Raw genomic sequence first — 23868 nt, 5'->3', positions numbered from 1 at the left:
GTATTTCGTACTGAATTACAAAGCGTATCCGCGTGAGTTTTTTTTTAATTTTCTACGTCAAAATGCGCGTAGCCATCGGAAATAGATTGCCACATGTGCCCCCCCCCCCCCCGCGGCGAATGAAATAGCATAATGAACAGTCTTTTGTTTGTTGTGTGAATAGCAACAATAATTTTGGTCAAGTCACAATTATCGAAGAAGGGTTTGTTTGCTCGTGAGAGTTGTACAAAAAAGCAAGCAGACATTATTTCAGTTATACCATTGATATGCAATCTTTGAATGTTTACTGTAATTACATTGGTCATTAAATCCTATCTTCGCAACCATTGTTGAACATTATATTGATGTTTACGGTGGTTTCCGTGGTAATAGTGAATCGTACTCGGGAGAATCATTTCATGTTCTGGTGTATTTTTGAGAATGTGTGCTTGCAGCGGAAAAAATACGACAAAGAAAATCACAGGTTTGTATCAAAAATGAAAAGTTACTAGCGGCAAAGTAAAGGCTTCTTTGGAAAAGGACATTAAGGACATGGATCCACAAGTTAGATGACAACAATATATATTACAAGTACAATTTATACTATTACAAAATTTCATACATCGTAAACGCGAATATAAGTAAGTACATTTGGCCCTTTAATGTTCAAGATAAATTAAGAAAGGAAAGGTCAGATTATATAAAAGTCGCGTAAGGGAAGTACTGTTACCGTTTCCAAAACTAATGCCCCATGCGGTGTCATTTAATGTTACTGTTCTTCAAAGAGAAAAAAGAGTGAAATAACATTATATAATATTCTTTACAATGATGATAATTTAGAATGTCATGCCGGTTAGCATTTATTACGTAAATCGCGTTAGATGGTACAGTTATACATACTCCTAAAGTAAAAACGTCTAGGGATTTGAGGATGGGTGTTTGCATATTTATTATAATAGCCCAGAATCCAGGCATAAGGAATACATTATTTGGTTTGTTGTGTGAATAGTACATCTCGTTTTTGTCAAGTCTCAATTAGCAAAGAAGAGTTTGTTTGTTCATGACAGATGAGAAGAATTGTTTGTATATTCTTTAAATTGGAACTTTAACACATAACACAATACTGAAGACCCCTTAACTCTTCACTCTAAAATCTTAAGATGTACCCTTGCCAGTTGGTAATAGATGGTGCAGTTTGAATTTATATAAAAACCCGTTGTTCCAGTTAACACACAAGTCTATCTCCACATGTGGTAGAATTATTTTTCATTGTTTCATGGAGGTCAGGCTCCAATGCCAAGATCTGCAATGTTCTCTCTCACAATATTCATGCCGTACAATTTCAGCATAACTCATTTTAATTACAGCTAGTGCAAAATTATCCATAAACTAAACACGTGCAATAATATAGACCAATAGTTCAAGTTCAGACTTAAACAATTAAGTAATGTGATTAGTTATTCTTGTATGTTATGCTGCCGAATCTTATTGTATGTACTTTGGACCAGATGAATACAATGAATGCTCCATCTACCACTTTCATTCAAGGCTAAATCAGTCATCAAGACTATATATAATATGTGGGTCACAGTCACTTAATGTGACATGTGAGATACACAACACAACAGTCAATTCTCTCCCTTCTACCAACAAAAAAATGTCTGACTACTCATATTTCAGGGACACATTTTAAGTAACAAAGTCTTGGGTAATCAGCCATGTGAGAATGGAGGGGTAGCATCCAGCATTTCGGACACTGTCCCTGCGTCCATCATCAGGGACTTACGAACACAGCTGCCCTTTCTATATACATATACACAACAGATCATGGAGCCCAGTGTCCTTGTCAGTGAGCAAACCAATAGGCAACAATGACTTCAGTAAGATGATTTTTTGTCAGAGTCCATATGCAGCCTAGTGTAACCTAGATGATCTATTCACTATTGGTCCATTCTAAGACAAGAACTCTAGGCTCTACAAGCTGTTATGTATAAATACAGCAAGCAGTCACATCACTTATCACTATGTAGTCTAAGCACCTGATGATGGAGGCAAAGGCAGTCTGGACACTAACTCCATTATCACATGCCTCACCCAAAAAGACTTCACTCAATTCAGTCACCATGAAAGCTTCAATAAAGTAAGTTTACATAGATTTTAATTCGCAAATATGATTTGACAAGGATTTAACCTCACAAAACAGATACTGCATGAGCATATAGAAAAAATAAATACTAGAGAAATGCTGTACAGAATATTGGAGTTTGAAGCATGACCGAAAATATAATTAAATATTTATGTAGAAAAGTTAATTCTGATAGTTTGGAACTGTTATGCAGCATGACTATTGATATATCTCAATATGTCTTTACTGATATTTCAGTGAATGTTACTACAGGTTTTTTGATCAGTTTTTTGAATGACAAGTCTAAAGAGAGTTCATCCCACACGTGTGTTGTGGTTTCTTCGCATGTCTATTCTTATTCACAATTTTTAAATTATTTTAAAAAATTGAAATATTCTGAATGACAAAGTTAAATAAGATAGAATGTAAAAGTTGAATAACATCTTGTATCAGGTACCAGTGTGTAAGACACTACAAACTACTCTGGCAACCGAACAGAAAATTTCAAATTATAAGAAAGAAGTGTCTGTGTGAATTTAGAATCAACAACTCACATATAACGATGAGATGTTGAGGTACTTTACACAGATGGTCACAAACTGGGTGAAAAAAGTTCTAAAACGATACATTAAACAAGACAACATTGACTGATTTTTAGGTTATTTATCAATGCTGTAGAGATCACAGAACATAAAATACGAAGGAGAAAGTCATGAATGATGGATCTGGAAAGGGATGGTTATGGATTATCTTAAGCTTCAGTATGGTCCACTATATGATAATATGAAAGATGGCAGGACCTCTGCATGTTTACATGCATAGGATATTCATTTTGCTACAAGTCTGAGAGAGGCATGTTCACTGTTGGGTTAAGTGGCTAGAGAAGTTCCATGAATGTGTCTGAGAAGGTTTTTACTATGCAAAATGTTTGATATTTGTACTGAAAAAGGATGCATCCAGGCTAACCGCCGATACACCTCATTTCCAAAGAAACCAAAATTCCCTATTCTTTTAAATCTCCAAATCTTACTCCAGTCATATACCCATGCCTTCTTAAAAGAATATTTTTGGAATTAAGTATACATAAAATCAGCACGAACTACCGAGAGGCAAATACTGTGTACTGCAGTGTACCACAAGGTACTACTAGAAGGATGTTTGAAAACCTTGACCAATGTCACAAAGTGTGTCTTTAAAATAATGCCTCTTACCTTGAGCATGCCTAGTGTCATACTACTGAGAAAAATAATTTATTAAAGAAAGGTAATCAGGGTTACTTTATATTTCATACTACCTTTTACTGGGCCATACTGAACTACCTTACCATTAACTAAAGAGACTATGGGAGACAATAATGACAGAATGGTAAATTTCAGACACCAAAAATTGTTTCTCTATCTGTAGTCAGTTCATATGACTGTTCTAACCTGTAATCACGAATTACATATGCATGTGCCCATATGATGCTAATATTTTCTATATAATTTATTTTACTAGAGCAGGGCGCTCCTTTCGGAGCTCCTGGGGGGGGGGGGGGGGTTTGGTAAAGTTTGTAAAACGCAACCAACCTTGTGTAAGAAACTAAACTAACCGCCCCGAATTGAGGGTTAAAACAATAGTGGGTTGGTTGCGTTTTGAAATCAGTAACACGCTAAACTAACTGCCCTTCGGGGTGTTGGTTTAGTGTCTCATTCAAGTGTTTTAACCCTTGAGTAAGAACTAAACAACCCCCCCAAATGGTGGTTAAAATATTTGACGAACCTCCCTCCGGGGTGGTTGGTTGCGTTTTAAATTCTTGAGTAAGACACTAAACTAACCCCCCTTCGGAAGGGTTAGTTTATGTCTCATTCAAGTGTTTTAACCCTTAAGTAAGAAACTAAACTAACCCTCACCCCCGAATGGGGGGTTAAAACACTTAACTAAGTGAAATTGAAATTGCTTTTTGCAGTTAACAACACAGCATGATAACATATTATCCTGAGAAGGAAAGAGCGGTGAAATGCTGTCAACTGGCAATATCAAAAGACACAGGGAGACTCAAGTAAGTAGATGAGCAAATAAATAAGCACACAAACTACTATTAATAGTTGTTTGTGTGCTTATTTATATTCTAATACACTATATGGTATGCAAAGTTTTAAGATGAGCAAAGAAAGAGAAAGTACAAGTACATATATATGTCTTCTTTAGTAAAGATTTGTTCTGCATAAAAACATAGTGTTTGGTGTTAATTATTCATTATTTCCTACATAATTTATGATCATGAGACATGCCTATGTTATTTATCATGTAATTTTCTAACTACTGACATGGTGAAGAGTCCTTTTTGAGGATCAAATAATCACTCAAGATAGTCAAGAAATTTCTCCCTTGTATGGAATCTGAAGGTTCATTATCATGATCAAATAAGTGTGCTAATGGGCCCTGCCCTATGCCTGATGAATCTAGACCAAATTTTCACACCTTCCTTCTTTAAGATACACTTCATTGTTATCCTCCTATCATTCCTAGGTCTTCCAAGTAGTCTTTTCCTTTCAGGTTTCACAACTAAAATTTTGTACACATATCTTATGCCCTCATTTGTATATTATTCACTCAAGAATGATGATACTTTGAAACTTGCAATATTTCATACAAAATCCATTGCACAAGAAAGGGATAAACTAATTTAAAGTGCCAGCATAGTTCAGGGGATAACATGGATATCAACAGGGTCATGTGTAGAACCAGTGATTAAACAAGTTGTTATTAAAAAAAAAAAAAAAAGATACTGAGGAGATGGAATTCATGAAGATGTACTTTCTATATGCAGTCACCAAAATTAACTCTGTTCATTCAGTCTTAAACAAATAAAAGTTTCTTATTATATACAGATTGTCCTAGGGAATTTGGGCCAAACTTAAGAATGTTAACTGGGTAATTTTAAGTTGAAAATGTTCTATGAACATATCTGATTCTGGATAAGAATCAACTTCCCTGTGAGCAAGCCAGGGCATGCCATATAGATGGCTTCCATCAGCTGCCTCATTATTGTGCACTAGCAGTCTATAATCACTGCTGCCCTGTCATCCAGGAGCTCAATGCCCTGTGCATCCCACAGTGCTGCCAATAACACCATCCCTGCAGATTACATTGGCTGGCACAGAATTCCTTGGTTGCATCATCACCAATGATGAAATGCAGAGTTGTCACTTAACACCAACAGTGGAATGGGAACACACACAATACTGCCACCATCACCACTACTCCAGCCCCTACCTCTGTACAAAGAAAAGTGCAAGACTGTGCAGTCTGTCAGGAAGGTTCTATTAATGGCATTTTAGGATGTGCAGGGCACTTGTTTCCTTTATTTCCTAAACCAAAGGACAAACTGATCACTACTAAACAGCACAGAGGCATCTATTGGAATCAAATCCTGAGGAAATGGATGGACTTGATGACAGTGAAAGTGATCCCACTCCACAACTACATTCACATTCACCTGTAAAACTGGTGCCACAACAGAACACAAGCACCAGTTTTGCTGGAAATGCCTTCTTGGTCCATTATACACCCTGGACATCATGCCTAACAAATTCCACCTCATCCAAGCACTGAATTATTTCAAGAAGAAACACTTCAAAGTGATAATCGGGTGAAAGCTAATGGGAGCCTGTGGTTGCTAACATTAAGCCTTGATTTCTTCTCTGTGAAAATCATATAGGTGGTATATCAACAAAATAAACACCTAAATCACTCTAATAATAATGTGGAGAAACAGAGGTTTTATCAATTTCCACTTGTCCTTTTTGTACTCCTATGAAGAAGTAATAAATAAGAGTGTAATACAGCCATGGAAGTTACTTGTTGAACAGCTGTTGTATGTCACTAAAACAAATATGCTGCCACATAATACATTCCATTAGAACAATGTAGCAATGTATGTAAACAGACTTCATTCATAACCCATTACAAGACTATGCACTCAACAAAATATGATAAATCAAAAGTTATAAAGTATAAAAATGCAAGGCCTCTAATCACATATTGTACTGGCATTTCACTATATATTGTGTAAGTGTGTGTGTTATATTTACTTACAGATGGTATCTAGGGGTTGGAAGGAAGGAATCAAAGTGGCAGCAGAAAAGAAAGATCATATTGATGCTAACCATAACAATTGTGGTGTTACTTTTAGTGGGACTTGTTTTTGGAGCAGTCTCACATTTTTATGCCAGGGATGGAAGTTTCATGCACAATCACTCCTATGAACATCATGGACCCAACATATATGGTAATAACTCTGGCTTGGCAAAATAAACCGTGATTATTATTTCAAGCATACATTCAGTTGAGTTATGTACATGATTGTGTCAAGAAGTCACAAATTAAGCTGGTATATGTTGCATCTGTGTATACTCAATAAGTCTGCTTTGGTATTTTATGACTACTATCATGAAAACAACTTGTAAAAAGATATTCATCTCAAGAACTTTTGTGCATATGTGACGTTTTCATTATATTTAAGCCCAATGAAAAATACATAAACCTAAAATGTCACCAAATTTTGATCAACTGAAAAACTATACTCAATAAAATCTTCTTGGGCGATCAGCCACTTCAAAAAGCTAAACTCTTTTTATGGAACTTGATATATGAAAGTTATGCAAGTATTAATATGTATGTTACTCATTTCAAATAATTTTGAGGCCCTACACATTTTGAACATAACTTAACTAGATTTCCACTAGAGAGAAAAAATATCTTGAATAAAAGTGAAAGGATCCATAACATTCAAATGTTATACCTTATATATTTTAAAGAATATCACTAGTACAGTAACAGCATAAACATGTGCCATCAAAAGCAAAATCCAATCTTCTAATAATGCCCTGATATCTAGTTGACAATTCACAATACATTGAAAATACCTAGACAGCAATATAAATATAAATAAAATGCACTTTAAAGTTACCATTGGGGGTACAATTGCCTATTCTTCTTGCTCTAGATGAGATGGTTTCATACTTCTTAAAACTTTGAGTAGCTGCTCTGTTTTATTCAACCATTAATTAAAAAAACATTTTATGTCACAGTAAAAAAGTTTTCACATGATTCTGAAGGAATAAAACTAGAGGACAGAGACCTGATGCAAGATATACAAACAAAGTTTGCTCCACCAGCAGCAATCTACTACACAATTAGACAAAAAAGAAGTATATCAGATGAAGATGACACACAAGCATTGCAGACATACCAGGTAAAGTCCAGTATGACAGAGAATATTATGTGAATTAATTCAGAGAGCTGCTACAATAGTTGCAACTTGAAACTTTGAAACACTTAAAAATCAGTATTCAAACAGAAATGCATTTATCAGTCTGAAAAATGTTTTAACACATTAAATATGTTAACTACTATTTCTTAAACTTCATCTTTTTGTGCAGAGAAAAACTTTTGGCATAAAACAAAAGATTTTGCACTTTTTACATGGTACACTAACTAAGAAATAATGGAAGGTGACTGTACTATTCTGAATAGAGAATGCATGTCAGGTATCGATTCCACTTTAAGCAAATTACATTGTTCTCCTGAATACTGACTCCCAGGCTAGAACTATGAATAAAAATAACAGCATTTTATTAAGTAGAATTTTAAGTTCTGATGACAGTGAACATGAAGATGGTTTGTAACATCATGTAGTCAGGTATAAGTTCACCTATGCTTCAGAGATATTTACCACCTCCATCATCAAGTCTGCAAGTGCCTCTGAAACAATGTTGAACTCCTACTAGACTACATGCTGTTACAGCCCAGAAGACAACCATCTTCAACATTTTATTAATCACATATATTTGGAAGTAGGGATAAATACACAAGCTGTCTTGTGAATTCTACTAAAACTACATCAAAAAGTCTTTCATTCTTTGATACAATATACAACTGGACTGTGCTAAATTTATATTCCCTCATTTTAACACAGGGTAATGTATCAAGTGACTTAATAATATGGGATGTGCAAGAAAAAAGTTCCAACATAGATGCTTTGAATGGTGGTGGCCATATTATCAATTCAGCTGCTGCTAATCAGCCAAGTCAATCCATAGCAAAAGTCCACAACAATATAAATTTTGCTCAAACTCACATTCCAAGCAATGAGGAACAAAAGTCACCTGCACATAATGAATATAATGAGAAGCAATTTGGAAAGACAAGACAAAATATACTGTCTGCAACACACCAGCTTCCAGAGGTAAGGTATAATATAAAGAACAAATGATTTACTGAAGATTTCTGTCTTCTGGGTTGTTGCACTGTGTAGTCAGATAGATGTTTACCAACGTTTCAGAGGTCATACTGTCTGTGATGAATCGCCCCGATGAGAGAGGCAGTATGACCTCTGAAATGTTGGTAAACATCTACCCTACAAGATGGCGCAACAACCCAGAAGACAGAAATCTTGATACTCACTGCTGTGAAAACCTCAAATCATACGTAAATGATTTACTGTGTCTGCCTTAAATATGGAATGCCTGAAAGATGAAGTTAAAAAGTGAACTTCAATGTTTTATTTATTTGTGGTCTTATGTAATGATGCTGTCAGTAGCTGAGAGTATATAGTGTCAAATGACAAATAATGAATTAGAAAGGATATGAAAGGAAGCATTCACAGCTTACTGTGAGGTTCTGTCCCACAATATTTATGAAGGGACTGGGCAAAACCAATAAAATTTTCAGTTATTATATACAGTCTGTGTCAAGATTTGAACCAGGACCTTCTGAATACAAAGGAGGAGTGCTAAACACTCAGCCACAATGTAGATTTGTTTCTGATTCTTCTTAATTTATCGGTATTTATATTACTAAAATAACATCCAAACAAATACATGCATGCATCTTGTGGCACATCCAATCATGGAGGGATATTTCAGGTTCTCACAACAGTGATTATGAAGATGGTTGTCTTCTTGGTTCTTGTGCCATATAATCTGATATGAGTTTACTGACATTTCAGAGATACTTGTGCTCTGATAATGGAGGTTGCAAGCACTTCTGAATGTTGATAAACTTTTACCAGACAAGAAACTTTATGTGCTCAAATAGTCTTACAATCCTGGCAGACTATCCACTGTTTGTGACTGTAATCTTGAGACTTGCGGGGTGAGGAAGTGGAGTGAAGGAGAAAGGAGAATAGATAGCGTCTACTATGGAGTAACCTTTAACGCTTTGGACTTCCTGCATTCCTTGCAAGTCTCAAGATTACAGATGCAAACAGTACCTACAACATTTGATTTTGCAAGCCACTATTACAAGTCATTATTACAGTGTCAATCAAAAACCAATTCCCCATATGCTTTGAAATAACAATATAACCAAACAATATTTACAAATTGTCAGGTAGATTATAATTTAAATGACATAAATAAATATTGCTGATACCAGTACAATGCTTTTAGAGTTAAACTGAAGGAATTAAAGTATGAAACCAAAACATAACCAAAATGACCCATCCTTGTCAATGAGAAATCTGATCAAGCCAATGGCTGGACAAATCATAATCACTCCCTGTATGGTTCGCAAACTACTACTTGCCAGACCAAGGGGTAGGAGGGAAAGAAGTAGGTCAGTCAGGTGAGCAAGCATAGATCACCTGTGTCATAAAGCATGCCTCAATCTATAGGATAATTAATGAATGGATGAATATACGAGTTCTTTCACATTCAAAACTTAATCAAACTGGAATTAATCTAGAATCACAGGAATTCAGGTTGTAAGCTGTGTTGATTTCGCATGCCATAACCTGTACTCAAACTTCAGATACCAATATTTGAGTTAGTAAAAAGTATAATGGGACCCTTCCTGTTATATGTCATCCAGTTTATGTTATGATTTGAAATGAAAATACACAATATGCATTACTCTTATGCTGAGCACTGCTATGACCAAACACTGCTACAAATAGATGACAAATAATAGGAATGGTCAATACAACTCAGTATCATACTCAGTTAGCATCTTATGTGCTGTGAAATCTACGTGCTTCCTAACAAAAATATGTATTTACAGGAAAACAGCATGGGGTCCCAGGAGATTATGCTAAATGAGGCAGAAAATTATAACAAAGTAGCAGCCAATTACCCTGATGAAGCAACTGATGCAGATTATGAAATGGATGATACTCATCACAGGTAAACTAAATTAATGAAGATGGTAATACAAATTCTTCTCCAAATGTCTTTTGTAATAGAAGGACTTTATCCATCATCTGCTGAATGTTTTCTAAAGATGTTTACAAAATCACAACTTTTTGAAGGATGGGTCTTCCTCTGAAATGTTTTTCAGGCTTTCTAAAAAACATTCAAAAGACGATGGATAAAGTGTAAAAGTGTACAGTAGTAGAGTAATATAAGGTCTACTTAAGTGAAGATTTTCCTCACTGTTTTAAAATTTTGGTTAAATCTGTTTAAAAACTTTTACAAGGAACACTGATCACTCAAAAACAAAGTTTTGTAAGAAGAATTCTGTAATTTTTTATTTCAGACAGCACATTTTACGGTGGTACACAACCTCCTCAAAGAAAAGTGCTGGGATGTATGTTTCTCTTACATATTTTTATTTAGTTTAGTGTGGATTATCCAGTTCCCAATTAAAAATAAACATATACAGAATATAATTTTCAAGTATAGGTAGGATCAAATGAACCATAAAAAATGTTAAGTATTTATTTCACAAACACAACTGGCACTGTTCTGATCCTTCATGAATGCATTCCACTTCTAAATGGTTGTGGAATATTGTATGCCAATCCAGACACATTTTGTGATAAAGGATTTTAAAAACCCCAACCATCTTAAATATAGCCCTCAAAGTGAGAAATCTTTTGGTTTCATCACACCTGTGGCTTGAACAATAAACAATGCAGTAATGAAATATTGATTGTTACACCTTCTGATTACCTTACAGCCATGAGGACAAAGACAAAGGTGTTGTCTACATTGATCCTGTTTTGAAAGAAGACCACATCTTTCCACGGAAGTCAGCTAGGGAGGATATTGATGAAAACTATAACCAACCACAAGAAGAAGTAGAAGAAGAAGAAGAAGAAGAGGAGGAGGAGGAGGAGGAGGAAAGATACAGTTTGGAACAAGAAGCTTGGCTTGCCCTCCAGGATTATGTTGCAGGAGAAAACCTAGATTTACACACTTTTTGGAAGGGAGAAGGAGACTTCCATACAATCAGACATGCTCAAGGTAAGAAATTGTAACAGAATAAAGTCTTAATTTCTCTCTCTTCTTTGTGTGTGTTTTCACATGTAGCAAATTATAGTCAGCCTCCATTTGCCACAAATCCTTTCATGCATGTTGTCATTTTTACGGTCAATTACTGGAAACTTCAATCACAGTAAAGGATCAGATTGTTATGAATTTACACAAGTCTCAAAATTAAATTGTTTAGTACCTAGCTAGCTTAGAGTCAGTGTAATGTTGGACTTTTATGGTGATAAGTGTTACAAAAGAATACTGCTAGTATAAGTTATAAGCCAAAAGCAAATTTAATATTACACTTCCTTTACAGTAAAACAAATAATTGCCATTTAAATACACAAGGATGCCAGAAATATTCAGAATTGTAGGCACAAATTCAAGGGTGCTATATGTAGGTAGACCAAAGGTTCGGGGGGAAGAAATATGTGGTGTGACTGCACCTTTTACAGCTTTACAAAAAGGAGGGAGACGAAATACAAAAAAGTGACTGAATCCCATCACACATATTTTTGAAAGATTTAAACAAGAATTTATATTGATTAAATGGCTTTCATTTAGGAGTTCTTCATAACAGTAATTAAATCCAGAAAATTTGTATTTCATGTGGATTGTGGTCTTCAGTGTTGTGAAGTCACACAGTCTTACAGGCGGTTGTACTTCATATATTATTTTAATATGAACACCTCTACAGGTATAATATTCATGATATAAGATTTTTATTAGCATGTATGACCTGCGCCATAGTCGCGCAGTCTGAGGCATCATGCTTTGGACCGGTGATACGGAATGCGCGCTGGTTCGAGTCTCGGGGAAAGAAATTTCTCATGAGTTTTTCGACCGGTGTATGGGACCAGTGCCAACCCAGCATCATGAGGAAATCAGGGAGCTATAATGGGTAGCGTAATCCGGTTATGAAAACTAGCAATGGCTGGGGGATTCGCTGTGCTGACCACACGTCACCCTATATCTGGTTGGATGATCATTCACCTCTGCTTAGGCATGTGAACGTGAGGCCAGCAGTCAGTTAGTCGGCTTTGGCTCACATAGGGCTGTTACGGCACGGATTATTATTATTATTATTAGCATGTATAATACACAAAATATATAGTTGGGACTCTGACAACAGATTCCTCTTAAACTTTTACAAATGCACATATAATTGAGTGCAAAATCTTTTACTCTATGTTACAGAAAGATGATTATGCTGATTATATTTGACAGTAACATATCTCTCTATGTTCAATATCTGTTGTTACAGTTCTTAAATAATCATTGTCTGTGTGTTTATGACTTACAGCAAAGATAATGTCAAGCTATATGGATGTCAATGCAGACCCATGCCAGGATTTCTACCAGTATGCATGTGGTAACTGGGGGAAGAAACATCCAATTCCAAAGGACAAAACAACATATGATACATTTGAAATCCTGCGTGAGAACTTGGATGCTGTTCTGAAAGAGTTGCTGGAGGAGAAACCAAACACTGAATACCATAATGAGGCCACTGAAGTTTTGCAAAATGATGCTGCCACTAAGGCAAAGCATTTCTTCCAGTCTTGCATGAATTATGGTGAGGCTCTACAGTAATTTTAATGCTAAAATTCAAATCAGTCTGAATTTCTAAGCAAATAGACATACACATTGAAGGTAAAGCAGATTCAGAATGAGACACATTTTAAATTCAATTACTCTGAAACAGCAGTGGATATAAATTGATATTCACTACATAAACCAAGTACAGTTGCCTACCAACTAAACCAAAGACACAGAAAGTGATAGCACTGGGCAAAGCATTTTGTACAAAATCTATTAGAATATAAGCTGACTGATATAATCAATTGTGAAGTAATTTCATTTCCACATTTGAAACTTACGTAGAACAAAATCATTTTCTTGATACTTATCTATTGTTAATTTACTTTTAAATACTTTCCTGTTGGTTTATTACAGCTCATAAAATTTTAAATCTATCTGTTATACTTTTTAATTCAATAAATTAATATTACGCTTTCTACCTAAATGAGCTACAATCATCAATTCATTTTATATTATTTTTTTATTTGGTTGTATAGGAGAAGTCCTAACCTGTTTTTCATGGTTTCTTCCTCAGACCAAAGTTTCTGACTAATGTTTAAATTCTGACATTTTGCCATCACAAACTGTTATATTATAACTTTGACACAGGGTCTGATACCCTACCTTACAGCTGCAATTACTTTTCTGCCATGTCTATGGTGACATTCATATAACAGTCCAGTTCCTTGCTTTTTGAACTGTGCTGTATAATATCTAAAACTTAGTTTGGAAAATGTTGTGTACTTTGAACAAGTGTTAAAAATAAGTGCTGAAATGTGATAATAATAATAATAATAATAATAGTCTGTGGCATAACAGCCCTCTGAGAGCCAAAGCCGACTAGCTGGTTGCTGGCCTCACGTTCACATGCCTAAGCAGAGGTGAACGATCATCCAACCTGATATAGGATGATGTGTAGTCAGCATGATGAACCCCCAGCCATTCTAGTTTTCATGACCGGATTACGCTACCCATTGTAGCTCCCCAATTTCCTCATGATGCTAGGTTGGCACCGGTTGAAAATATCATGAGAAATTTCTTTCCCCGAGACTCGAACCAGCGCGCATTCCGTATCACCGGTCCGAAGCATTATGCCTCAGACTGCGCGGGACGCTGAAATGTAATACCAGACCAAACTGTGTTTTTTACTAGAGATCCTGAAGCAAAGAGCAGAGCAGCCACTATTAAAACTGCTTGACCAACTTGGTGGCTGGCCAATGCTACAGCCTGACTGGGACAGCTCACAGTTTGATTGGTTACTACTCATGGCCAAGCTGAGGCTCTATAATAATGACATCCTCATCTCACAGTGGGTTGGGCCAGATATCAAGAATTCCAATGAGTATGTAATACAGGTACGTTCAGAATGCGTGCTGCCATGATCAATATAAACTTTTGTCCTCCTTTGTGTGCCACATTACACGTGCCTGCAACCAACCAAGTCCATTAAGCAGAGTTTTTTTTAGAAGCTACTAGTATACTCACCTAATAATGGAATTTCCTGTCTTTTGTGAAACCTGAAGGTTTGTTACTGTGTTCATCAGAGCCTGCCACTGGTCCTTATCCTCAGTTATGCAAATCTCAATCCACATCCTCCAATCCTATTTAATGAAGTTTCATTTTAATATTGTCATCTCATCTACAACTTGTTATTTCCCCAACAAAAAATTGTTTGCATTCTTAGATGACCACAGACTTAAATTTACCTAAAAAATTCTGAAGCGTTCAAGATGTGCACAGCTGTTTTGTCTTTTGTTGTACCTATGAGTGAGTCATCATCTTAACAAAGGTGAATAAGTTAGTGAATGGCTACAGACTAGGTGGCCAGGGCTTGATTCCTGGAAGGAGCAATGATATTTTTCTTCCACGATCGGCTCTGGGGTCCACCCACTCTCCTATTTAGAAAATATTGAGGATTCTCTACCTGGGTTAAAGCAGCCAGAATGTAAAGCTGACCACTTACATCCACTCCTCCCATTCACTTGTATGGATAATGTTTAGCCATAGAGGTAGCTTCACATATTTTATGTCCACTTTTCTTTAACAGCTCTGTGTGAGTGTATACTATACACGTACGTCCAAGACTGAAAGCAAGATACAGTAAATAATGAGACCCAGATTTTTAAAAATATACATTATACCATTAACAAAGATCTGGTATGTTTCATCATAATGAAATTTGTCAGTTGAAGCCTCAAAGGAAAACAAAGGGAAAAGCACTTCTAAATAAATGACATGTTTAAATCAGAGAAGTGAAAACACATTGCCATCAGCATGTGATGAACTGAGCCATGTTATTAAGCTATGAAACATGCTGTAACTGCAGCTTGTATTCACTCTCCTTGCCAAAGGAACTGCTGTTATATTAAAATTTAAATAATTAAAGATATTTTATTCATGTTTCAGTTTGATCAGACTAGCCTAGGGTTGCCTACAAGGGACTACTTTGTACAACCATCCAATATGATGTACCTGGAAGCTTATAAGAGTTACCTTATTAAGATTTCAACATTACTAGGCGCTCCTCTGGACAATGCCATCGAAGAAGCTGAGGCTCTCATTAACTTTGAGACCAGGCTTGCTGAGGTAAGACATTAAAAATATATTTCTTAAATGTCTGAAATCTCCGGGAAGTTTACCACTGAACCAAATAAATCTGTTGGGCAGCTAAGACATGCTAACCTTTGTTAACAGTTCTGATGTAGACTTTCCTACGTTACAGATCACATCAGGTCCAGATGAGCGTCGGAATGTGAGTGAGTTGTATCAGAGGATTAGCATTGGACAGTTGATGCAGCTTGTCCCAGAGGTTGACTGGGCTCGGTACCTTAGTTTGGTCTTGGCTCGCCCCATCAACATTTCAGAGCCAGTTGTTGTGTTTGCATTGAATTACATTCAGAACCTTGTTACTCTTCTTCATAAAACACCATCGAGGTAAGTAAAAGAGGTCTGTTTGTCAATGGCTGGACAAAATTAGTGTATTTGTAATTATTGGAAGTACATGAATTTTGAAAAGAGGAAAAAACTTGGAAGAAAAACTTACATCAAGACTGCATGTCAGGTGTAAATGGAGAAACAGGCTTACACGAACAGTGACAAATTACAAATTGTTTCATTCAAGACAGAGAACTTTGTTGAAAAACTGGTGATCCCTTCAATGGGCCTTGCTCACATACAAGCTCCTCCTTTCAAAGTCAACTTACCTGTAACTGTCTTACCATTTCCATTCTGATACTCAGAATTAGCAAAAACCCAGTCACAATGAAAACAAGAATAGAGACATACTTTCCAATCTTACTGTGTGCATAGGTATGTCGCACACTGAAATCAATTTGTACGATTTGTATTATACATCTAAAAAATATATTACTGTACAGAAATACACAAATAAGACAAAAACCTAACTCAGTAATATCTCTTTGCTTGTCCTAACCATTTTTAAATATGATGAATATGTGCTATACAAAAATACATTTATGTATTCAGAAAAGTGTCAGTCCTAGCTGACCACACAAATTACTTTTTTTTTTATGGGCCAGGATACCAAGATATAAGAGATACAAATGTGGTCACTACTTTCATATGAACAGAAATAATAACTAACAGATAAATGACAACTGTGTGTACAGATGGACTTGATACACACGCTACAATCAGACAATAATCTTTGCTTTACGTGTGTATGTGTGTATATGTGTCCATGCATATGTGCACATGTGCATATACTCACAGAATACCTAATATATCACAATTATTAAATGAATTGCATGAGTTTCTATTCTTACAACACATATTTAACAGAGATGTTTATGAAGTGTCATGTAGCTAATGCTGCGGATTCAGTACTTTCTTCCATTTGATATGAATCTCTTTGTAGAGTATTTGAATTTTAGATATAAAGGACATTTTATTTCAGGACAGTAGCAAACTATTTGCTATGGAGGTTTGTCAGGCATCGAGTAAATAACTTGGACGACCGTTTCCAAGAAGCAAAGCAGCAGTTTTATCACATCTTATTTGGAAGGGAAAAGGCACCATCACGGTGGAAGAACTGCGTTGCTGAAGTGAACCACCATTTGGGCATGGCTGTTGGTGCCATGTTTGTACGCAAGTACTTTGATGAGAACAGCAAGAGGGATGTGAGTATTTTTGTAGTATCTGATATTTATTTTTAAAACTAGAAACTGATCTTAAACAATCTTAACTCTCTGTTGTCTGCAGACATGTTTTCCATAAGCAACCCAAGTTTCACAGAAGTGTGATTGCGCTGTAGAATTCTACCTTTCTTTGCTGCTTTATTTTTATAATTTCTATATCTACAGACATAAATACTATGACCTCATATTCCATATTGTGGCACTGAACATAGGATACATGACATAAAGAAATTGAATCTAACTTGAGCAGACTTGATTCTTAATTCCATTCTTTTTACATATTTAGTTGATCTATCAAGAATATTCAGATGCTGGTTTTTCTTTCAGACTGTTCAGATGACAGAAGAGATCATGCAGAATTTTCAGGAATTACTCAGTCAAACAAGTTGGATTGACACAGAAACAAAAGAGCTGGCTGCTGAAAAAGTGGATGCAATGGCACTGCGGATTGGATATCCTGATTACATTCTTAACCCACAACTCTTAAATGCACAATATGAAGACGTAAGTAACTATATGTAGAGATTTTAAAGATATATAATACATAAAGACTGAACTCTCAGATGTGTATATGCATATATGCAGCAGAACTTATTTTCTATTAGTTTTAAATGACTGAAGCAAATGAATGCTTTTTCTTCAAGCAAAAAATATATATATTTTTAACAATATTTTTCAGTTGCTGATCCATCCAGATCAGTATTTTGAAAATGTGGTCAACATCCTTCAGCATCTGACAAGGGAGGAACAGAGTCATTTAGGCACTCCTGTCAATAAGTCCATTTGGAATACAGCACCTGCAGTTGTCAATGCTTATTACAGTCGTAATAAGAATCAGATCAGTGAGTATACATCATTCCAATTACTAAATAATTTTGAAACTTATAAAACAAATCTGTTTTGTTCTTAAACTATCATTCTTAGCATTTACTTAAACTGAGTAAGAAATCCCTTATCACGAATAATCTATTTCATGGCCATAACAAGGACTGTATATATGAAGGTCAATTTGTATGTTCAGTGTTTCCAGCTGGGATCTTACAGCCTCCATTTTATCATCACTATTTCCCACGCAGCCTTAATTATGGAGGTATTGGTGTTGTGATTGGGCATGAAATTACACATGGATTTGATGACAAAGGCCGCTTGTTTGATAAAGATGGGAATCTACATCGATGGTGGAATGATGAAGCTATAGAAGAATTTAACCATCATGCACAGTGCTTAATTGGTAAGTTAAGTAGACTGTATTCCTTCATTCAGTATTTTGAAAATGTAAGCAACAATATACATTACATACCCACTATGAAATGCAGTGATATCAATGTAGAATATAAATGACTTGTCAAATATCTGAGTATTTTACTAAATGTCATCTGACTAACTAAGAATTTTAATCACATTTGGCACTGTTTAAGAAACAACAACAAGTATTTACTACAAACTACAAAAACCTGGCCAATTTTGTCAAGTGTCTGTCCACCTGACTGTTATGCTACGTATATTTTTGGGTCTGCTGCATGGGAATGTAGCATAAAATGTATAATGTGAAAACTTATTTTCTAAGAAATTTTATGGGGTTCCTTAATTTTTAAATTAAATTTGGGCAATATTTTACAGTATTTGAAGACATATTTAAATAATTTTCCTTTCACTGAGATATGTAATGTTCCTAAAATAATGCAAAACTTATACACATACCAATAACAGTTCTATGCATTTACATTCAAGTGACTACACATGAAGGAACATGGCATGCTATTTAATCTTCCATTTTCATCACTGAGAACAAAAAAAGTAAAAGTCCATAGTGGCCTTCTGGGTTGTGATGACATATGGACTTATAGGTGGGTACCAACATTTTGGGGGATGAAGAGGAAGGTAGTATGCTCCTCCAAAATGCTTCCCCGGTTTCTCCGTGGCATCCCAACAATTACTCCATTCACACAAAGAAGAAGGCAATGGCAAACCACTTCTGGATCATCTGCCAAGAACGTATATGAACAGGTCCCAGTCCGAGAAAAGGATGGAAGGATCCTGTTCATATGGACCTGTCGTCAGACAGAACACTAAATAAATAAATATAATATAAAGGTGTGTCCAGGATATAGGGGTGTCCAACTAGAGGGGTTTTACTGTATTAATTATATAACATACAGGTCCATTAGTAGAGCCTTCATCTTTGACCTGCTTACATTTGGTACAGGCTTAAGGCTTAAATTTCCCTTCCACCTTTGAAATGCCATAATGCATGGAAACAATTTTCAGAGCTTTTAGCTACAAGGGACATTTGTTGGCGATGAAATGGATAAAGTATGTATGTCCAGTTTAACATTATTTTGCACTAATTTACAGTATCCTGATTGTTAGATTGTTAGTAATGTTATTTCCTCCAAACTATATGTAACGATCATACTACCACGGTTAGGTGTTCTTGAATTTGACAGTGCCTTTATTCCAAAACAAGTTATGATTACACTACTACGACTTGGCCATGGTCTTACGTATGAAAGTGGTGAAGGTGAGACAGGCATCAATCAAATAGAGGCATCAAGAGATACATTCTATTACATCTCAACAAACTGATTCAGCTCAAAGTCCTCTGTTTGTTAAATTACAACACATTAAAACCAAGATTATATTTGCAGATCAGTACAGTCATTATACAGTGAAAGAGGCGGAAATACAGATTGATGGTATTAGCACCCAAGGAGAAAATATAGCTGACAATGGTGGCATAAAGCAAGCTTTCCGGGTAAGAAGCTAATAGATAATAAAATTTTGTATGATCCATTATCTGGAAATAGTTCATCTAGGCACTGGATGTAATATCTTCCTGTTGTAATAGAATTCTACTGTAGGGTATGTCAAAATGAAAATAAAATGACAGGAAACATATTCAGACTGGGAAACAGTTAACAGAAGCAGTATACAATATATTACTGGTATCTTAAAATACATAATACATAACTAACATTTAACACAAATTAACATTACTGTATATTGCACCAGTCACCCATCATCATCAGCATTATATTAATATTCATAAGGTGACAGGCATTTCAAAGCTAGTAGTTCATTTATTTAGCTTTCATTACTGAACCTTATATAAATTTTGAGCTAATTATTGTTTATTCAATATATTTTATTTATAAAGGTAGCTATAATCAAGTTGAATAATGTTAAAAGAAATATTTTAAAACAGAGGCAAAGCTAAGAGATGAATTTGCTCCTTATAAAATGTGTGTAAGGTAGTGATGGAGTAGTACTTGTTTTACAAAACCAAACTAATGAAAGCCTTTGTCCAGAATCCCCAAATAGAAGATTCCCACCAAGTATTTCAACAAAAATTTTACTAGGCATTTTCATAAATTTCTGCTTAGAAATCTCGAGCACTTATTGGGCATAGTGGTTTTTACAGTATTTCAATTCCATACATGGCCAGAATTGTAAATGCAGGAAAGAAAACAATAAATTCATTATATTCATAAATGCCTAGTATTCTATGATTACATTTGATTTTGTTCAGTGTTTGCTTCCATGTAAGTACCTGTATCACTGGTAATCACATATCACACATACTCACATCCAAGATTTGTGACGATAAGAATCCTGAGTCACCCATTTGTCTCCAGTCTTGTTATTAAAGTGATTTATTAGGCATTAAAAATTTAATTAGTAACTATAAGTTCATCACATATCAAATGAAAGTGTTACTCATACTGGACATATTTTTATGTTCAGGCTTATCAAAGGTGGCTGAATGAATACGGGGATTTTGGTGAGACTCTTCCAGGTATAAATGCAACAGGCCATCAATTATTTTTCCTGAACTTTGCTCAAATATGGTGTGGTACGATGAGACCTGAAGCCACACGTAACATACTTAAAACAGCTGTCCACTCACCTGGGAAGTTCAGGTTTGTATAGAAATGCCTCTCTGAACTAGTTTTCAACATTCTGAATTTTTATCCTAGAGACTACCTTTAAATATTTATATTTTTACATTCTTTAATGTATCAGAACTAAACCCCCCTCCCCCAAGTGACCTTTTATATGTAATGAGTCACAAATTAACAATTGCTGATTGCAGATAATTACAAGACTGCACAAAAATTGTCATTTGATTCAAGAAATTTAAAATTGTATTCAAAATCATTTCCACCCAGAAAATAAAACTCAATACCTATTTATCCTAATCAGTCCTCAGTTAAAAATTACGTGCATTAAAACAGTTTAAACATTAAAACTTAACTAATCACAGAACTGTAAAAAAGCATTTGTTTCATTAATAATTTTAACTGAATTCTTACCAGCTGTTGTAAGAAGACATTCCAACAGGCAGTCATGCAGTCTGTTATTAAATGCACTTACACATACCTGGACAAGGATAAAAGCAAAAATTTACATACACTTATTGTAGCATACTTGGAGAAAAGAGAAAATGAAAACAGAGCAAATCTGATGAATATCAGTTCATTTTACAGACTTCCCAATAAAAAGATAAGTGGCACAGAATATTACACCAGACCCATATATAATGGAAATGATGGTAGAAAATTAATATCACAGGATTTTAAGACATGTCTGGGACCCATTCCCTTATAGCCTTTTGTACTCTTCTACAAAATTTTTATTAAATATGTTTTTCAGCAGCATAACCAGGGCTCCAGAAATACTCTCACCTATTCACTATAGGAAATTTTATGGAGGTCAGTGGCAAATACAATTTTAAAGTTTGGAATATACATATGGGAAAATAAAATTTGTTTGTTTAAGTAGTATTTCTGGAGTCCTGACCATGAAAATAAGAGATTGATTGTAATTTTTACTTTTAATATTTTAGGGTAATAGGAACTTTATCCAACTCTGAAGATTTTGCATTAACGTTCAAGTGCCAACTTGGAATGCCCATGAATCCCATAAAAAAATGCTCAGTATGGTGATCAGCCTCCTCGGATTACGGCCGTACAGCTCACTACGTAACAGCGAGAATCAACTAAAACACTGACGATCTACGTGTTAAATTTGCGTCTTCAGTAAACCATCCATGAAGACATTTAGGCACTGGACTTGGAGTGGTGAAGGTTGCTCGACTCAGTTCTCGCCACGTAGAAGCATCCAATACAAGTATTCCTACCTCTCTTTCTAGTCCTTTGCCCCATACCAGTGCTGATAATACAACTCCATCATCCTCATTCTGGTACCAGAGCACATAAAATGAAGCAATGTCTTATATTCTTATATGAAGGAATCTTACAATTATAAACTTATTCATTGTAATATCATTAATACAAGAATACAGTGGCTCACCTTAGGATGTGGTGAGGGTACAAAAATTGGCTCACTTGGATACACATTTTCCTCACACCACGTAAACCTCGTGCAGGTTTTAATATCCACTTTAATCAGCTGAAACAATGTACATTATTTTACTACTGGATATTATCTACTAGAAATGTAATGTATATTTCTGTAAACCTGTGCAAAAAGCTAAAAGAGGAGTACCAAAACTGGGACCTGACCATGAATAAGAACGAGGCGAAATATCTCTGCACAGGAGGACAGACAGAAATTTGCAGCTTGATGATGGTATCAGGGTGTGGGCTTGTGAAACGTGTACACTGGGGTGAAGGTTGACAAGAGTAGGAGATGTGAGACGGAAATTCTAAGCAGGATATCTAAAGGAAAGAGGGCTATAAGAGCTCTGAATTATATCTATGGTGAAATACCATAAAAATTAATGTAAATAAAACACATATACAACTTCTTCTTCTTCTTCTTCTATGGCTCTCCGGTCCGTATTTGGTCCATGGCCTCCTCAATTCTCCTGTTCCATTCGGTCCTTCTGTTAGGTCCATCTTCCGAGGTTGAGGTTTCGAAACATCTTCCTTTTTAGGTGCAAGGTTGTTAGCCTTGCGACCAACCCCCAACCTGGAGGACCAGGGTACCTGTCTTAGTCTGACCTCACCCCCTCGACCAATGTGGCTAGGGAGGCCCTACCAGTAGCTATGCTACCGCCAGCATATACAACACCATTCTTAAAAGTATACTGTTATACAGGTGCAAAGTGTAACAGGTAGGGAGAGGGAAAAACAGAGGATCATGGCCACTGAAATGGATTACTTGCAGAGGGCAGCAAGGATCTCTCGATCGGATAAAGTGCGAAATGAATGAATCAGGGAGATTATGAGAGTGGACAGAAACATAATGGATGACACGCAAGCCAAACAATTAGTATGGTATGGCGATGTAAAAAGAATGAGGGAGGAACATTTGCCAAAGCAGGTTTTGGAATGGCAGGCGGAAGGTTGTAGATTTAGAGGAAGACCTAGAGTGACGTGGAAAGGAGATATGAAGGCAATGTCAGGAAGGAATTGAATGAAGGAGACTGGATGGATAGAGAATCGTGCAGAGCTCTGCAAACATACATACAATTTCTGTTGAATATTTAACAGTGTTCCTTTTTCCATGAGTTTAAATTTAAAGAACAAAAATTGATTGTCTCTTTAAGAAAAGGTTCAAAATACTGCAAGGAGTGGTTTAGGTTGCATGTATAAGTGAACAGTAATTATATTTATAACAAGAATAATGAATTTGCATCCCTTTGTGTTTTTTATTTATAAGGACAATTAAATTAAGTTAAAATATACTCTCCATAATATTTATCCAGATTTAAACCCCCGTCGGGGATCGAACCCCGGCCGTCCAGCCCGTAGCTAGTCACTATACTGACTGAGCTATCCCGGCTCATGATATATGGAGTACAAGAGTGTGAAACACTGTA

The 23868-nt window shown here is 35.7% G+C and overlaps 3 protein-coding genes across 17 annotated transcripts in view; 1 reads left to right on the top strand and 2 right to left on the bottom strand.

Moving 5' to 3' along the window:
• Positions 1 to 544: 544 nt before the first annotated feature.
• Positions 545 to 14516, bottom strand: LOC110839939 (uncharacterized). The gene is made up of 2 exons (XM_087351128.1): positions 14410 to 14516; positions 545 to 5364 (listed from the first exon to the last, which is right to left on the bottom strand). The coding sequence occupies exons 1-2, from the start codon at positions 14514 to 14516 to the stop codon at positions 5268 to 5270; spliced, it is 204 nt and encodes a 67-aa protein (XP_087207254.1). The 3' UTR covers positions 545 to 5267.
• The window catches only part of LOC110827854 (carotenoid isomerooxygenase), a 94337-nt gene continuing 71013 nt past the window's right edge, over positions 545 to 23868 (bottom strand). For 8 of the 12 annotated variants that reach the window (XM_087351110.1, XM_087351118.1, XM_087351115.1 and 5 more), the window contains 2 exons: positions 22395 to 22493; positions 22081 to 22281 (listed from right to left, as the gene is read on the bottom strand). In XM_087351110.1, the coding sequence (XP_087207236.1) occupies positions 22081 to 22281; positions 22395 to 22493 (300 nt within the window). Of the gene's footprint in view, positions 14526 to 14848; positions 15009 to 19996; positions 21462 to 22080; positions 22282 to 22394; positions 22494 to 23868 lie in introns of those variants that run through there. The other 4 variants (XR_015535732.1, XR_015535734.1, XR_015535733.1 and 1 more) reach the window with 4 other exon arrangements.
• Nep4 (M13 family metallopeptidase neprilysin 4) lies at positions 4059 to 22851 on the top strand. Of its 4 annotated transcripts, none has more exons than XM_087351102.1 (17): positions 4059 to 4145; positions 6187 to 6377; positions 7207 to 7343; positions 8067 to 8336; positions 10151 to 10272; positions 11048 to 11334; positions 12647 to 12919; positions 14077 to 14279; positions 15331 to 15510; positions 15647 to 15858; positions 16841 to 17063; positions 17409 to 17585; positions 17761 to 17923; positions 18103 to 18312; positions 19730 to 19836; positions 20826 to 21001; positions 21928 to 22851. In XM_087351102.1, the coding sequence occupies exons 1-17, from the start codon at positions 4066 to 4068 to the stop codon at positions 22025 to 22027; spliced, it is 3111 nt and encodes a 1036-aa protein (XP_087207228.1). In that variant the 5' UTR covers positions 4059 to 4065; the 3' UTR covers positions 22028 to 22851. The 4 variants fall into 4 exon arrangements, with proteins under 4 accessions (XP_087207228.1, XP_021940254.2, XP_021940257.2 ...); XM_022084562.2 differs by having other exon boundaries at positions 7180 to 7343; XM_022084565.2 differs by lacking the exon at positions 8067 to 8336 and having other exon boundaries at positions 7180 to 7343.

The sequence above is a fragment of the Zootermopsis nevadensis genome, unplaced genomic scaffold, assembly GCF_977971745.1.
Source record: "Zootermopsis nevadensis isolate Lab colony 2312 unplaced genomic scaffold, Znev_1.0 Znev_ptg000018l, whole genome shotgun sequence".
NCBI classification, from domain to species: Eukaryota; Metazoa; Arthropoda; class Insecta; order Blattodea; family Termopsidae; genus Zootermopsis; species Zootermopsis nevadensis.
The sequence above is the reverse complement of the archived record's forward strand: the minus strand, read 5'-3'. Positions and strand labels throughout refer to the sequence as shown.

Excerpts from the sequence above, each read along its gene's own strand:
- Nep4 (XM_022084562.2), top strand. The coding sequence starts at position 4,066 with ATGATAACATATTATCCTGAGAAGGAAAGAGCGGTGAAATGCTGTCAA. Across the intron at positions 17,586-17,760 it reads TAAATGCACAATATGAAGAC|TTGCTGATCCATCCAGATCA; the intron begins GTAAGTAACTAT and ends AATATTTTTCAG. Across the intron at positions 19,837-20,825 it reads GCATAAAGCAAGCTTTCCGG|GCTTATCAAAGGTGGCTGAA; the intron begins GTAAGAAGCTAA and ends TTTTATGTTCAG.
- LOC110839939 (XM_087351128.1), bottom strand. The coding sequence starts at position 14,516 with ATGTGGATTGAGATTTGCATAACTGAGGATAAGGACCAGTGGCAGGCT. Across the intron at positions 5,365-14,409 it reads ACAGGAAATTCCATTATTAG|AGGTAGGGGCTGGAGTAGTG; the intron begins GTGAGTATACTA and ends TTCTTTGTACAG.